This window comes from Scyliorhinus torazame, chromosome 8, assembly GCF_047496885.1.
Source record: "Scyliorhinus torazame isolate Kashiwa2021f chromosome 8, sScyTor2.1, whole genome shotgun sequence".
Lineage (NCBI taxonomy): Eukaryota > Metazoa > Chordata > Chondrichthyes > Carcharhiniformes > Scyliorhinidae > Scyliorhinus > Scyliorhinus torazame.
Window position 1 is genome coordinate 280,713,484 of NC_092714.1, and position 15,004 is coordinate 280,728,487.

General features: G+C 44.1%; 1 protein-coding gene across 2 annotated transcripts in view; it reads right to left on the reverse strand.

Annotated features, from left to right (window-relative positions):
• Nucleotides 1–15,004, reverse strand: part of LOC140428684 (short transient receptor potential channel 4-associated protein-like) — a 140,874-nt gene that overhangs the window by 87,733 nt on the left and 38,137 nt on the right. For both annotated transcript variants that reach the window (XM_072515416.1, XM_072515415.1), the window contains exon 2: nt 4,676–4,807. In XM_072515416.1, the coding sequence (XP_072371517.1) occupies nt 4,676–4,807 (132 nt within the window). The remainder of the gene's footprint in view (nt 1–4,675; nt 4,808–15,004) is intronic.

The window sequence follows — 15,004 nt, forward strand, 5'->3', positions numbered from 1 at the left end:
TTATTGAATGGCGGAGCAGGCTCGAGGGGCCAGATGGCCGACTCCTGCTCCTAGTTCTTATGTTCTTATGTGTTATGTGGCACTACCACTGTGCTAAATGGGAAGACTTTGAACAGATTTAGCAACTTAAAACTGGGCATCCATGAGACGCTGTGGGCTACCTGCAGCCACAGAATTGTACTCAAACACAATCTGTAATTTCATCGCCCAGCATCTCCCAAGCCAGAGGATCAACCCTGGTTCAATGAAGTGTGTCAATCGGCATGCCAGAAGCAACATCAGGCATACCTAAAAATGGGGTGTTGACCTGGTGAAGCTAGTACACAGGACTACTTGTGTGCCAAACAGCATAAGCAGCAAGTAATAGAGAGCCAAGCAGTACCACAATCAACTGACCAGATCTAGGCTCTGCAGCTGGACAAAGACATTTGCAACAATCTTTAACCAGATCGATTACATGACCCATCTTGACCTTCTCAGCATCACAGATGTCAGCCTTCAGCATGACATTAAGAAATAGCTGAAGGCACTGGATACTGCAAAGGATATGGGCCCTGACAATATTAGTCAAATCTCCAGAGCTTGCCGCACATCCAGCCAAGCTGTTCCAGTGCAGCTACAACACGGGCATCTACCCAGCAATGTGGAAATGTGATACCCACATAGGTGTTGTTTCCACGGGATCCTCTCGAAGTACAGCACGAGAAACTACTCTTTTACAGAATTACACCAAACCTCCCGTCCTTTGTTATGGGCCAGGGTTTAGAAAACTCCAAAAGTATATCATGGCATTCACCTGACCTACAACTGTTTATTGATTTTGGTTACAATGAGCACAAGGGCTTGCCTTTCAGGGGTTATTCAACAGAGGCCTTCATGACTTTTAATCAAAAACAATCTTTATTCTACAAATTTAGTTAACATTTTATAAACACACAGTAAGCATTTTTATCAACTACAAACATAAATACCCCACACAGCTACAGTAATCTATGTATCACCCTTAATAAATTCCCCTCTTTAACTGTTCCAATTTAATAACAAGATCCCAGAAACCCCTTTTCAAAGGTGTGGCCTAATACATGGCACTCTTCATCCTTTAAGACTTGGTATGGATACACCTGTTTCCTTTCCAAAACAGCAGGTATGGTTTCCTTCCAGAAAACAGTTATCACTTTTAAGTTATCAAGTAATCTGGAAACAGCTTTTAAGCTGAAGATAGAAATGAAATGAAAATTGCTAGTCACAAGTAGGCTTCAAATGAAGTTACTGTGAAAAGCCCCTGGTCGCCACATTCCGGCGCCTGATCGAGGAGGCTGGTACAGGTTCTGCTTTACAAGCCAGCTCTTTAGCCCACTGTGCTAAACCATCCCCTTGGAATGGGAGACACTTCTTTCCAACCTGTGCAATACAAAACCAGGTCAAACTCAAAGCGAAAGCAAAACTCAGAGCCACAACCCAGTTCCACCCACACAATGACATCACTGAAGCCATGAAATAAAACAAAAACATTTCTTAAAGGGACACTCCCATGACACCTTAATATTTCTGGTGCAGCGATATTTGAATCTGCAGCTTCATGCAAGAATTTCCTTGCATAACTTACTGGTCTCTATCCTGTGCTCAAATTCATTTTTGAAACAGAGCAGTCAAATTGACTCTTGTTTCAATGTGCTAGTTTAGAAATCTGCCAGTGGGCTCTCTACGCTGTTGCCCAGAGGGTACCACAAGCCTTCCTTCACTGGCCAATATCCAGTTTGCATTCCTACAGTTCCATGCACTATAAGATCGGCCTCATCAGGAACCTTATAAATAGGGCCGGAACCATTTGCTCACTGTGCAAGCTTAATGTTAAAGTAAGGTGCTTAAAATCCATCCCGAAAGATATGGCTACCCTGATCAGATCACTGCTCACTCTATAATCGCATAAACTCATGAATGTTGCCACTTTCAAAGAACAAAGAAAAGTACAACACAGGAACAGGCCCTTCGGCCCTCCAAGCCTGTGCTGATCACGATGCCCCAACTTAAACAAAACCTTCTGCTCTTACTCGGTCCATATCCCTCTATTCCCTCCCTATTCATGTACCCATCCAGATGCTTCTTTAATGTTGCTAATGTGCCGGCTTCCAACACATCCTCTGGCAGCATATTCCAGGCACCCATCACACTCTGCGTGAAAACCTTACCCTGCACATCTTCCTTAAACTTTCCCTCTCTCACCTTGAACCTGTGCCTCCTTGTAATTGACACTCCACCCTTGGAAAAAGCCTATAACCACACACACGGTCTGTGCCTCTCAATTTTGTAGACCTCTGTCAGGTCTCCCCTCAGCCTCATTCTTTCCAGTAAAAACAATTCTAGGTTATTCAATCTCTCCTCATTGCCAACACCCTCGAGACCAGGCAAAATCCTGGTGAACCTTCTTTGCACTCTCTCCAAAGCTTCCATGTTCTTCTGATAATGTGGTGACCAGAACTGCATGCAATACTCAAAATGCAGCCTAACCAAGGTTTTATACAGCTGCAACATGATTTCCCAACTCCTGTTCTCAATGCTACGGCTGATGAATGCAAGCATGCCATATGCCTTCTTAATCACCTTGGCCACCTGTAAAATGCCCAGTCTACTTCAGAATAACTCTTTAAGTTTAAGGTGTTGTTCAAAATGTTTAGACATGTGAAGTTAGCTGTGTCACACTGTTACTATGGAGTAGCACGAGTGCTATTCTTTACTGACAGGTTGCTGCCGTCAAGCCGTAAGGATTTTCTACCCATCACACAAATGAGTAATGTGGTATACGAATTTCGGTACTAGTGCGAGGCCAGGTATGTAGGGTGGCGGCATGTCCTTTCAACTGTCTACAGCAGGCAAAGTGCTGGCCATTCGCAACCAGCCTGTGCTTGGAAAACTCAAACATCCAACATTAGATGTGATCCCATGATTGGACATCACTGGCTAAACAATCCCAATTGCGTTAGAAATTACACTGACAACAAATTTAAGATTAGCAGTGTGGCTCACTTACATGTGCTCGAAGCTACATATATTCAAACACAAGGCCTTGTCTTTTGCAGACGGGAGGAGTATGTCCACACATTGTGCCTTTTCAACTAAACAAAAGTATGCAGTCATTCCCTGGTTCATTCCTCACAGCAATGCCTTGACCATGGTTCAATTTTAAAACTGGGCAGTTAACTGTTCCCTGGTGTATTCTGTGGCAACACCTCTACCATTCAGCACTCTCTTCACATGCAGTACAAATTGCTCCCTTTAAAACTGGTATTCATGCAAATTTATCCTGATGAGATCAAGACGACAAACAACAGCATGTTTCTTCTTTCAGAAATATTTGAGGATTGTTCTCCTTGGAACAGAGATGGTTAAGGAGTGACTTAATCGAGATTTCCGAAATGAGAAGTGTTGATGAGGTAAGAAAGATAAAAGACAAGTAAAAATTGTTTCCTCTTGCAAGTAGGTCAATAACGAGAAATCACAGATGCAAAATGGTTGAAAAAAAAAAGATGGAGAAGGTAATGAGAATTTTTTCCCCCACTCAGCTGTGGGGGGCTGGAACACTACTGCAAAGGTGACGCAAGCGGTTTCAAAAAGAATTTCAGGAGGAGAGGAGACGGGTAGTTGAGGATGAGGATGATTACAAACAAAGTGGCCACGTGGGACCAAGCTCAACTGCTCTTTCAAAGAGCTGCCCCAGGGATGGTGTCAAATGGCATTTTCTGTTCTGCAAGTTTATATAATTCTGATTCCATTGGAATAGAGTACCCCTAGAACCTTCCTACACAAACATTTAACTAAAGGAATTAAACTATGCAACTCATTATCAATGGACTCAAAAATGGTAATTAGTTTTTCTGCTGAACTCACTACTCAGGATTAATGTAAAGTCTAGCCTCAGAAAACAGAAGTAAACTGGTGATTCAGTCAGGCAGCAAAAGAACCATCAGTGTGTAGCATGGGATGGTGATTCAGCATAAAAGGTGATGAAGGGGAGAGCGAGCACAGATGTATTCAGCTGGCCTGCTCCTAAACCAGGATTTCTTGTTGCAACAATTATCTATCATAGTCCCAAATTGACTATTGTGACCCTACTCTCTTTTCATTTGGCATGTTTTCACACAGAAAAGACAACAAAGAGGATGTACTGATTGCCAAGATGCACTGTAGCCTTTTCCTATCATTGTGCAAATGTCCTTACCTTCTAGCTGCAAATAGGTGGCACTGCAGTGCACAATTTAATAGACCATGTTGCTTACTGCACAATGCCTTGAACCACAGGCAGGAGTTTCAGTGCTGCCCGTGGGCTTGTGAGCCGTTACAGAAACAAGTGGTGTGGAAATGGTGGATCACATTCCAGTGTGATGCACTGCACCAAGTTAACAGTGAGCTGAAGTAGAGAGGTAACCCTGCTGCTTGGTAAATGATTGGCCGACTGTATTTTGAACACTGTAAAGTTCTGCTTACCACAGTGTAAGTTATTACAGCTGTTCAAAGGGTTCACGAGAGCAAGCAGAATGATCAACGGAATGGCGGGATTAGATGATTAGGAGTGATGATATACATTGGGCAAGTTTTCACTCAGGAAAAGGTTGGGAGATGATGTAATTGCTGCTGTAGGCTTACTCAAGTGTCCTGCACCACAATCTTTAGCACTGACCTTCAAAATGCCATGGCACAGCAAAAGCCCGTCATTGTTGGGTTGGCTGTTTGAGTATAATTTCTGCACCAGATGTGGGATTCCATTCCATTTCGCAGTTTTGTCCCTCTCTCTCAGCAAAGAATCTGGAATCTGCAAAAAGTTAGATGCCACGGTTACAAAAAAAAGCTATAATCAACATTTGGTTTAGGGTTTCACAAGAATCTCTTTTAGATCGACAACTCCAGGTCTTGCTTCTAGTTTTTTTTTTTATAAACAGTTCTACCTCACTCCTATTGTGCTCACCGGGGTGGGGCGAAGAGCAGAATCAGTAAACTGGAGTATTGTGTTAGCAAAAGTGCTTTTCTAAAGAGGAACACTTTTCATCATGAAGGGGGGGGGGGAAAGAGAAGGGTGAATAAATCTAATCTTCTATATCAACAGTCACTTCATTGCATTTATATTAAATACCCTCATTCACTGTGCCTCCTGCCATTTTCCACAATTCCCTCCAGAATGTCTGTTTCCTTTTGAATAAGGTCCTGGCCATCCATGAGATTACCTTGGATGATTATATCAGTAACCTGCCGAGGGCTGATGAAAGCATTCTCGAAGTAAAGTCTTCGCACCAGGCTACACCTTCCACCACTTGTCCTGCCCAAACCTCCTAGGTGGAAGCGTGGTTCTAGAACATAGAACATTACAGCGCAGTACAGGCCCTTGGCTCTCGATGTTGCGCTGACCTGTGAAACCACTCTAAAGCACATGTCTATCCAATGACCATTTGAATGCCCTTAGTGTTGGCGAGTCCACTACTGTTGCAGGCAGGGCATTCCACGGCCTTACTGCTCTCGGAGTAAAGAACCTACCTCTGACATCGGTCTTATATCTATCTCCCCTCAATTTAAAGCTATGTCCCCTCGTGCTAGACACCACCATCCGAGGAAAAAGGCTCTCACTATCCACCCTATCTAATCCTCTGATCATCTTGTATGCCTCAATTAAGTCACCTCTTAACCTTCTTCTCTCTAATGAAAACAGCCTCAAGTCCCTCAGCCTTCCCTCATAAGATCTTCCCTCCATACCAGGCAACATTCTGGTAAATCTCATCTGCACCCTTTCCAATGCTTCCGCATCCTTCCTATAATGCGGCTACCAGAATTGCACGCAATACTCCAAATGCGGCCGCACCAGAGTTTTGTACAGCTACAACATCACCTCATGGCTCCGAAACGCAATCCCTCTACCAATAAAAGCCAACACACCGTACGCCTTCTTAACAACCCTCTCAACCTGGGTGGCAAGTTTCAGGGATCTATGTACATGGACACCGAGATCTCTCTGCTCATCCACACTGCCAAGAATCTTACCATTAGCCTAGTACTCTGTCTTCCGGTTATTCCTTCCAAAATGAAACACCTCACACTTTTCTGCATTAAACTCCATTTACCACCTCTCAGCCCAGCACTGCAGCTTATCTATGTCCCTCTGTAACTTGTAACATCCTTCCACACGGTCCACAACCCCACCGACTTGTGTCATCTGCAAATTTACTCACCCATCCTTCTACGCCCTCCTCCAGGTCATTTGTAAAAATGACAAACAGCAGTGGCCCAAAAACAGATCCTTGTGGTACACCACTAGTAACTGGACTCTAGTCTGAACATGTCCCATCAACCACCACCCTTTGCCTTCTTCCAGCTAGCCAATTTCTGATCCAAACTGCTAAACCACCCTGAATCCCATGCCTCCGTATTTTCTGCAGTAGCCTACCATGGGGAACCTTATCAAACGCTTTACTGAAATCCATATACACCACATCAACTGCTTTACCCTCATCCACCTGTTTGGTCACCTTCTCAAAGAACTCAATAAGGTTTGTGAGGCACGAACTACCCTTCACAAAAGCGTGTTGACTATCTCTAATCAAATTATTCCTTTCCAGATGATTATACATCCCATCTCTTATAAACCTTTCCAAGATTTTGCCCACAACAGAAGTACGGCTCACTGGTCTGTAGTTACCGGGGGTTGTCTCTACTCCCCTTCTTGAACAAGGGGACAACATTTGCTGTCCTCCAGTCTTCTGGCACTATTCCTGTAGACAAAGACGACAAAGATCAAAGCCAAAGGCTCAGCAATCTCCTCCCTAGCTTCCCAGAGAATCCTAGGATAAATCCCATTATGCCCAGGGGACTTATCTATTTTCACACTTTCCAGAATTGCTAACACCTCCTCCTTATGAACCTCAAGCCCTTCTAGTCTAGTAGCCGGAATCTCAGTATTCTCCTCGACAACATTGTCTTTTTCCTGTGTGAATACTGACAAAAAATATTCATTTAGCACCTCTCCCATCTCCTCGGACTCCACGCACAACTTCCCACTACTGTTCTTGACTGGTCCTACTCTTACCCTAGTCATTCTTTTATTCCTGACATATCTATAGAAAGCTTGAGGGTTATCCTTGACCCTACCTGCCAAAGACTTCTCATGACCCCTCCTGGCTCTTCTTAGCTCTCTCTTTAGGTCCTTCCTCGCTAACTTGTAACTCCCGAGCGCCCTAACTGAACCTTCATGGCTCATCTTTACATAAGCCTCTTGACAAGTCTCTTCCTCTTGACAAGTGTTTCGACTGCTTTAGTAAACCACGGTTCCCTTGCTCGACCACTTCCTCCCAACCTATCAAGGACACGCAGTAGCTGTTCTTTGAACAAGCTCCATATTTCCATTGTGCCCATCCCCTGCAGTTTTCCTCTCCATCCGATGCATCCCAAGTCTTGCCTCATCGCATCATAATTGCCTTTCCCCCAGATATAACTCTTGCCTTGCTGTATATACCTATCCCTTTCCATCACTAAAGTAAACGTAATCGAATTGTGGTCACTATCACCAAAGTGCTCACCTATCTCCAAATCTAACACCCGTCCTGGCTTATTACCCAGTACCAAATCCAATATGGCCTCGCCTCTCGTTGGCCTATCGACATACTGTGTCAGGAAACACATTGGACAAAAACAGACCCATCTAAAGTACTCAAACTATAGCGCTTCCAGTCAATATTTGGAAAGTTAAAGTCCCCCATAACAACTACCCTGTTGCTTTCGCTCCTATCCAGAATCATTTTTGCAATCCTTTCCTCTACATCTCTGGAACTTTTCAGAGGCCTATAGAGAACCCCTAACAGGGTGACCTCTCCTTTCCTGTTTCTGACCTCAGCCCATACCACCTCAGTAGACGAGTCCTCATCAAACGTCCTTTCTGCCACCGTAATACTGTCCTTGACTAACAATGCCACCCCGCCCCCTCTTTTACCACCTTCCCTGAGCTTTCTGAAATATCTAAACCCCGGCACCTGCTCTATCCATGTCTCCGAAATGGCCACAACATCGAAGTCCCAGGTACCAACCCACGCCACAGGTTCACCCACCTTATTCCGGATGCTCCTGGCATTGAAGACGACACACTTTAAACCACCTTCCTGCCTGCACACTCCTGCAACTTTGAAACCTTACTCATGACCTCACTAGTCTCAACCTCCTGTATACTGGAGCTACAATTCAGGTTCCCAATCCCCTGCTGAACTAGTTTAAACCCTCCCAAAGAGCATTAGCAAATTTCCCCCCCAGAATATTGGTACCCCTCTGGTCCGGGTGTAGGCCATCCCGTTTGTAGAGGTCCCACCGACCCCAGAATGAGCCCCAATTATCCAGAAATCTGAAATCCTCCCTCCTGCACCATCCCTGTAGCCACGTGTTCAACTCATCTCTCTCCCTATTCCTCATCTCGCTAGCACGTGTCACGGGTAACAACCCAGAGGTAATAACTCTGTTTGTCCTAGATCTAAGTTTCCACCCTAGCTCCCTGAATTCCTGCCTTACATCCCTATCCCTTTTCCTACCTATGTCATTGGTACCTATGTGGACCACGACTTGGAGCTGCTCCCCCTCAAGGATCCCCAAAACACGATCTGATGTCCTTATCAGCTCACACCATTATCTATCCCCCATTCCTCTAATACATACTCTTCAACATATCATCTTCTTCCATTCCTCTCATTTAAATTGCTCAATCTCTACAGGCCATGTAAATATCGTAGAAGTTGTCTCAACGAGATATCCTCATTGCTTTCCAAGCAGCTTCTCATCCTCATTGCTTTCAACCTCCATTTCAATTCATCGCGCATACTAGCCTGAGTTCACTGCATTCCCAAATAATGGGTTGGGGAATATACGCTACCATTTATTAAGGAGGGCATCAGAATTTAAAAAGACACCTTTCTGTTTATGGATGTGTACAGAATGGGGAAACGTTGGCAATCTAATGTTGATCAGTGGTCAAGGACAGGAGAATGTAACTGTGAGCCAGGCAGGTAAGGGGAACCAACATGCTGTGGTGGAGGAGCCTCCGATTCTGATTTTGCCAACAGGTAAGAGGTGCTGGTCACTGAGTGGATGAGGAGATGGACTGCAAGGTAGATGAGCATACCAACATCACACCATGGTGAGGAATGTCATTCAAGTGGGAGGGAAGAAGAATACGTCAATGAGAAATGACAGTGTAGTCAGGGGGGAGAGATACTGCTCGGTGCTGTGGAGAGTCCATACGGCTGTTTTGCCTGCCCGGTGCCTGGGTTCAGGACGTTTGTGGAGGGCTGAAGAGGAACTTGCAGTGGGAAGGGGAGGAATCCAGTGGTCACTGGCTATGTTGGTACCAACGACATGGGTAAGACTAGGAAAGAGATTCTGCATGGAGAATATGTGGAGCTAGGCACAAAATGAAAGAAAAAAAGAAGCAAAAGATCATAATCTCTGGGTCATTACCTGAGCCACGTGAAAACTGACACATGATAAATAAGATTAGAGATAAACACATAGCTCAAAGACTGGTGTGGGGAAAGTGGGTTTCAATTCATGGGAACTGGCACCAGTACTGGGGAAAGTGGCACCATTGGAATGGCCCACACCGGAACTGTGCTGCAGCCAGTGTTCTAGTGGGTCATATAACAAAAGGAGAATGGATAGTGACGGCAAACTTGTATCAGCAGATAGGGTCCGAGTTTACAAAAACAGTAAAAATAAAAAATAAAACGGAATTCAGGCTCGGTATCTGAATGCTTGCAGCATTCACAATAAAACATGAATTGTCAGTTCAAATAGAAATTCACATGTATGAGCTGATAGCCATTACAGAGACATGGCGACAAGGAAACCCAGGGTTTGAGACATTCAGGAAGGACAGGAAGCTGGGATAAGGTGGTATTACAACACCAGGTTAAAGTCCATTTGGAATCACGAGCTTTCGGAGCATAGCTCCTTCATCAGCTGAGTCATTGGATCAAAGGAAGAGGGTGTGAAGTTGCCAAAGAGAGTCAAGCCTGAGAATTGGGAGCATTTTAGAATTCTGAAAAGGAGGAGCAAGAAAAAGATTACGGGAAAATAAAATGAGAATAAACTAGCAAGAAACACAAAAACGGGCTGTACAAGCTTCTATCGATTTGTATAAAGGAAAACCAAGGCAAAAACAAATGTGGGTCCATTACTCGCGGAATCAGGAGAATATTGAATGGGAAATAAGGAAATGGCAGAGAAACTAAACAAATACTTTGGGCGGGATTTACCGGGCTGTTTTTTGGCCGAGGTGGGATTTTCTGGTCGCGCCGTTGTGAACGGAATTTCCTGTTGAATGCCCCCCTCGTCGCCAGGAAACCAGAGACAGGGGTGTGTCGGTGCTGGGAATATCCCGCCGGTGTGAACAGCCGGTAAGTTCTGCCCATTGTGTGAATGAGAAACTACAAGATATCAATATTAGGAAAAAGTAGAAATAGAGAAATTAATGGGATTTAAAGTAGATATAAATCCCCTGGACAGAGTGTTGAAAGAGGTGTCTGTAGTGATAATGGATGCACTGTTCGTCATCTTTCAAAATTCTGTAGTCTCCGGAATGGTTCCTGCAGATTGGAAAGTGGCAAAAGTAACTCCACCGTTTCGGAAACGAGGGAGTTAGAAAACAGGGAACTACAGACCCGTTAACCGGACATCAGTAGTAGGGAAAATGTTGGAATCGATTATAAAGGATGCGATATTTGGACCCTAGAAATAATGGTAAGATTGGACATAGTCAACATCGATTTACGAAAGGGAAATAATGTTTAACAAACCTGTCGCGTTTATGGATGCAACTAGCAGAATAGATAAGAGTGAACAAGTGGATGTGGCATATTTAGATTTTCAGAAAACATCGATAAAGTCCCACACAAGAGGTTAGTGAATAAAATTAGAGCATATGGGTTTGGGACCATTATATGGGCGTGGATTGAGAACTGGTTAACGGACAAAAAAACAATACGAATAAATGGGGCATTTTCAGGTTGGCAGGCTGTGACTAGTGGACTACCACAAGGATCAATGCTTGTCCCCAGCTATTCACAATCTATATCAATGGTGTGATAAATTATAGAAATTGTTATATTATATTTCACATCCGTGGCAGTAATGTTAGTAAAAACCCTGGTTTAAAATAGAGACAGGCAGTATCTCTACTAAAGCTATAATTAAGGAGTCGCAAATGGTGAGGTAATGATTGATTTTAACTATTTACTCGTTTACAAAGAGATGGTTAATGGGATACTGATTGGATTGCTGGAGATTCTCTGGGGGTGTAGATATGTTTTGAGGGATTGTATTTAGTCCCAGCTAAGCAGGTGATGGGACATCTTGGTGGGATACAGATGATGCAATTAATGGGAGGAGCCAGGTCTGTCTGTAGTTGCCGTTTTGCCAAATGCTGTTAAGTTGAGCAGACCAATCTGACAAGACAGAAGGATTTTCAAGTTGTTCTTGAAGAGTCTCTCTCCCCGAATGTCTACACAGATAAGCAAGTATCCTGTTGTATTAACTTTATAAGTGACATCTGAAGTGAATTAGGTTGCTTAATTGGAATTAGTGGTGAGTGTAGATAGCAAGTTAAACAGTTCTTAAATAAAAGGAAAAACTTTAACTGTCAATTATAAAGCTTTTTATTTGATGGATTCGGTGTTTAAATTAAATTTTGTTCTAACATAAAAGATACCTATTGGTCAGAATCATCATTCCTGGGGTGAATTATCCTTTCCTCACAGCTTTACAAATGGTTTAGGATTTTCACCCAGTATACTAACAAATTGGGGTCTGGTCCGGTGTCCTAACAATGATTTGGATGACTTTCAATAGATCGCAGTGAGATAGCTGTTCTGCTACATACGAAACCCTGAGCCAGAATCAGGTCGTCTACGAATATTTTAGCACCAGGTTCCCCATGAACATTTTGTGCGTTTATAGGAGAGGCGGCGCCCATCCGGCCACGCTCCAGTCCAGTATCGAATGGCACGCCGCACCAACTGGAGTCGGCTATCCCAGGCCAACAAGTGATCTGCGGCGCTCGTGTATAGTTACTTTTAGGCGGGATTCTGATTGAGAGGCGTTCAGTCATAATCCCGCAGATGGTAGCTTCGCACCATTGGCTCCTCAGCCAAGCACATACACCAAATGTCTGAACCTGCGGTTCCTCTCGTACTGAGCAGGGTTACTAATGCAACAACACTTTGTAATCATCAGTAGGGTAAAACTAAAGTACAATATTTCCAAATTTGCTGATAACAAACTTGGTGGGAAGGTGAATTGTAAGGGGGATGCAACAACGCTTTAAGGGGAGTTCAAGTGGACAGCACGGTGGCACAGTGGTTAGCACGGCTGCCTCACAGCTCCAGGGTCCCGGGTTCAATTCTGGTCTCAGACGACTCTGAGGAGTTTGCACTTTCTCCCAGTGTCTGCGTGGGTTTCCTCTGGGTGCTCCGGTTTCCTCCCACAGTCCAAAGATGTGCAGATTAGGTGGATTAGTCATGATAATTGCTCCTTAGTTTCCAAAAGGTTAGGTGGGGTTACTGGGTTAAGGGGATAGGGTGGAGGCATGGGCTTAAGTAGAGTGCTCTTTCCAAGTGCTGGTGCAGACTCGATGGGCCAAATGGCCTCCTTCAGCAAATTCTATGATAATTCTATGAAGGCGCAAGTCAAGAGTGTGATGGAATATTCTCCATTTGCCTGGATGAATGCGGCTCCAAAATCAAGAAGCTCAACCCATCCAGAACAAAACAGCCTGCTTGATTACTACCCCTTCCAAAAACATTCAATCTCTGCACCATCGACAAACAGTAGCAGCCGCGTACCATTTATAAGATGCACTCTGGGGACTCACCATGGCTCCTTAGAGAGCACCTTCCAAGCACATGACCACTACCATCTCGGAGGACAAGGGCAGCTGTCACATGGGAACCCCAACCTGGAGGTTCCAGTCCAAGTCACGTATCATCCGGGTTCAGAAATATTTCACCATTCCTTCACTGTCACTGGGTCAAAATCCTGGAATTCCCTCCTTAATAACACTTTGGGTGTACCTGAACAGCAGCTGTTCAAGACGACAGCTCAGCAGCACTTTCTCAAGGACAATTAGGCATGGGCAATAAAAGCACTCACATTCTGTAAATTAATTTTTTTAAAGGTATTTTGGCCTTTATTGCAAGAAGATTTGAATATAGGAGTTAAATTATCTTACAGCAATTATACAGAGCCTTGGGGGACCACACCTGGAGTAATGGTCTCCCTACCCGAGAAAGATGTCCGTGCCACAGAGGGATTGCAACAAAGACTCACTAAATTATTTCTGGGATTGTGCTCTGAGGAAAGATTAAAAAGACCAGGCCTTTATTCTCTGGAGTTTAGAAGAATGAGAGTTGATCTCATTCAAACAGCCAGAGTCCTGCCTGATTCCACAGCATAGATGCAGGAAGGATGTGAGTCTAGGACCAGGGGGCACAGTCTGAGAATAAAGGATAGGCATTTCGAACTGAGATGAGGAATTTTTTCACTCAGATTGTGGTGAATCTTTGGAAGTCTCTGCCCAAACAGCCTCCCATAACAGCCTCCCCGAACAGGCGCCAGAATGTGGTGACTAGGGGCTTTTCACAGTAACTTCATTTGAAGCCTACTTGTGACAATAAGTGATTTTATTTTCATTTCGAAGGCTGTGGAGGATCCGTCACGGAGTGTGTTCAAGACACAGATCGATAGAATTCTACATATTAAAAACATCAAGGGATACAGGGATAGAGCAGGAAAATGGTGTTGAGGAACATCAGCCATGATCTCATTGAATGGTGGAGCAGGCTCGATGGGCTGAATGGCCTCCTCCTGCTTCTTATGCTCTGTGAAGGTGTTGAGTGGCTTGCGATTTAATCAGGGCTTAAGGGGTCGGGGGAAAGTGAGATTTTGAAGTCACAACACTGACCCCTGGGGAATACCATTACACTTCTAGCCAGTCTAAAAACAACCATTCACTACTATTGTCTGCTTTCTATTCCTTAGCCAATTATGCATCAAACTACCACTGCCCCTTTAACCCTATGGACTAATTTATTTACATTCTTTCACAGGATGTGGGTATCACTAGCTCGGCCAACATTTATTGCCAACGCAAACTGCCCTCTAGGTAGTGATGAGCCACCTCCTCAAACCGCTGCAGTGCACCTGTTGGAAGCAAGTTCTTGGATTTTGACCCAGCAACAGTGAAGGAACGACAATATAGTTCCAAGTCAGAATGGTCTGTGATATGGAGGGGAGTTTGTACACATGAACAAACTAATTCGAAGGCCACTCAGCCCCTCAAACATGTTCCGCCATCAATAAGATCATTGCTGATCTGTGCAATCCTCTTAAAAACATTCAAAGTATCTGCCTCCCACTGCCTTTTGAGGAAGGGAGTTCTAAATATTCACGAGGCTGAGGGAGAAAACATTTCCCCCCCATTTCTGCCTTAAATGGATGGCACCTTATTTTTAAACAGTGAGCCCTAGTTCTAGATTCTCCCTAAAAAGAAACATCCTCTCCACATCCACCCTGTCAATATCCTTCAGGATCTTAAAAGGTTTCAATCAAGTCGCCTCTTACTCTTCTAAACTCGAGGGTATGCCTGTCCAGCCTTTCCTCATAAGACAACCCGCCCATCCAGGTAAGAGTCCATCCAGTAAGCCTTCTCTGAATTTATTCCAATGCATTTACATCATTCCTTAAATGGAGAGTAGTCCCATACTCAGTACTCCAGATATGGACTCACCAGTATCCTGTACAACTGAACCACAACCTCTTTACTTTTATATTCAATTCAACTCCTCTCGCAATAAACAACCATGCTCCATTAGCTTTCCTAATTACTTGCTGTCCCTATAATACTCGGCTTTTGTGATTCATACACTTGGACATCCAGGTTCCTCTGAATATCACAGCTCTGTAATCTCAAACATTTTAGATAATAAAGCTTTCT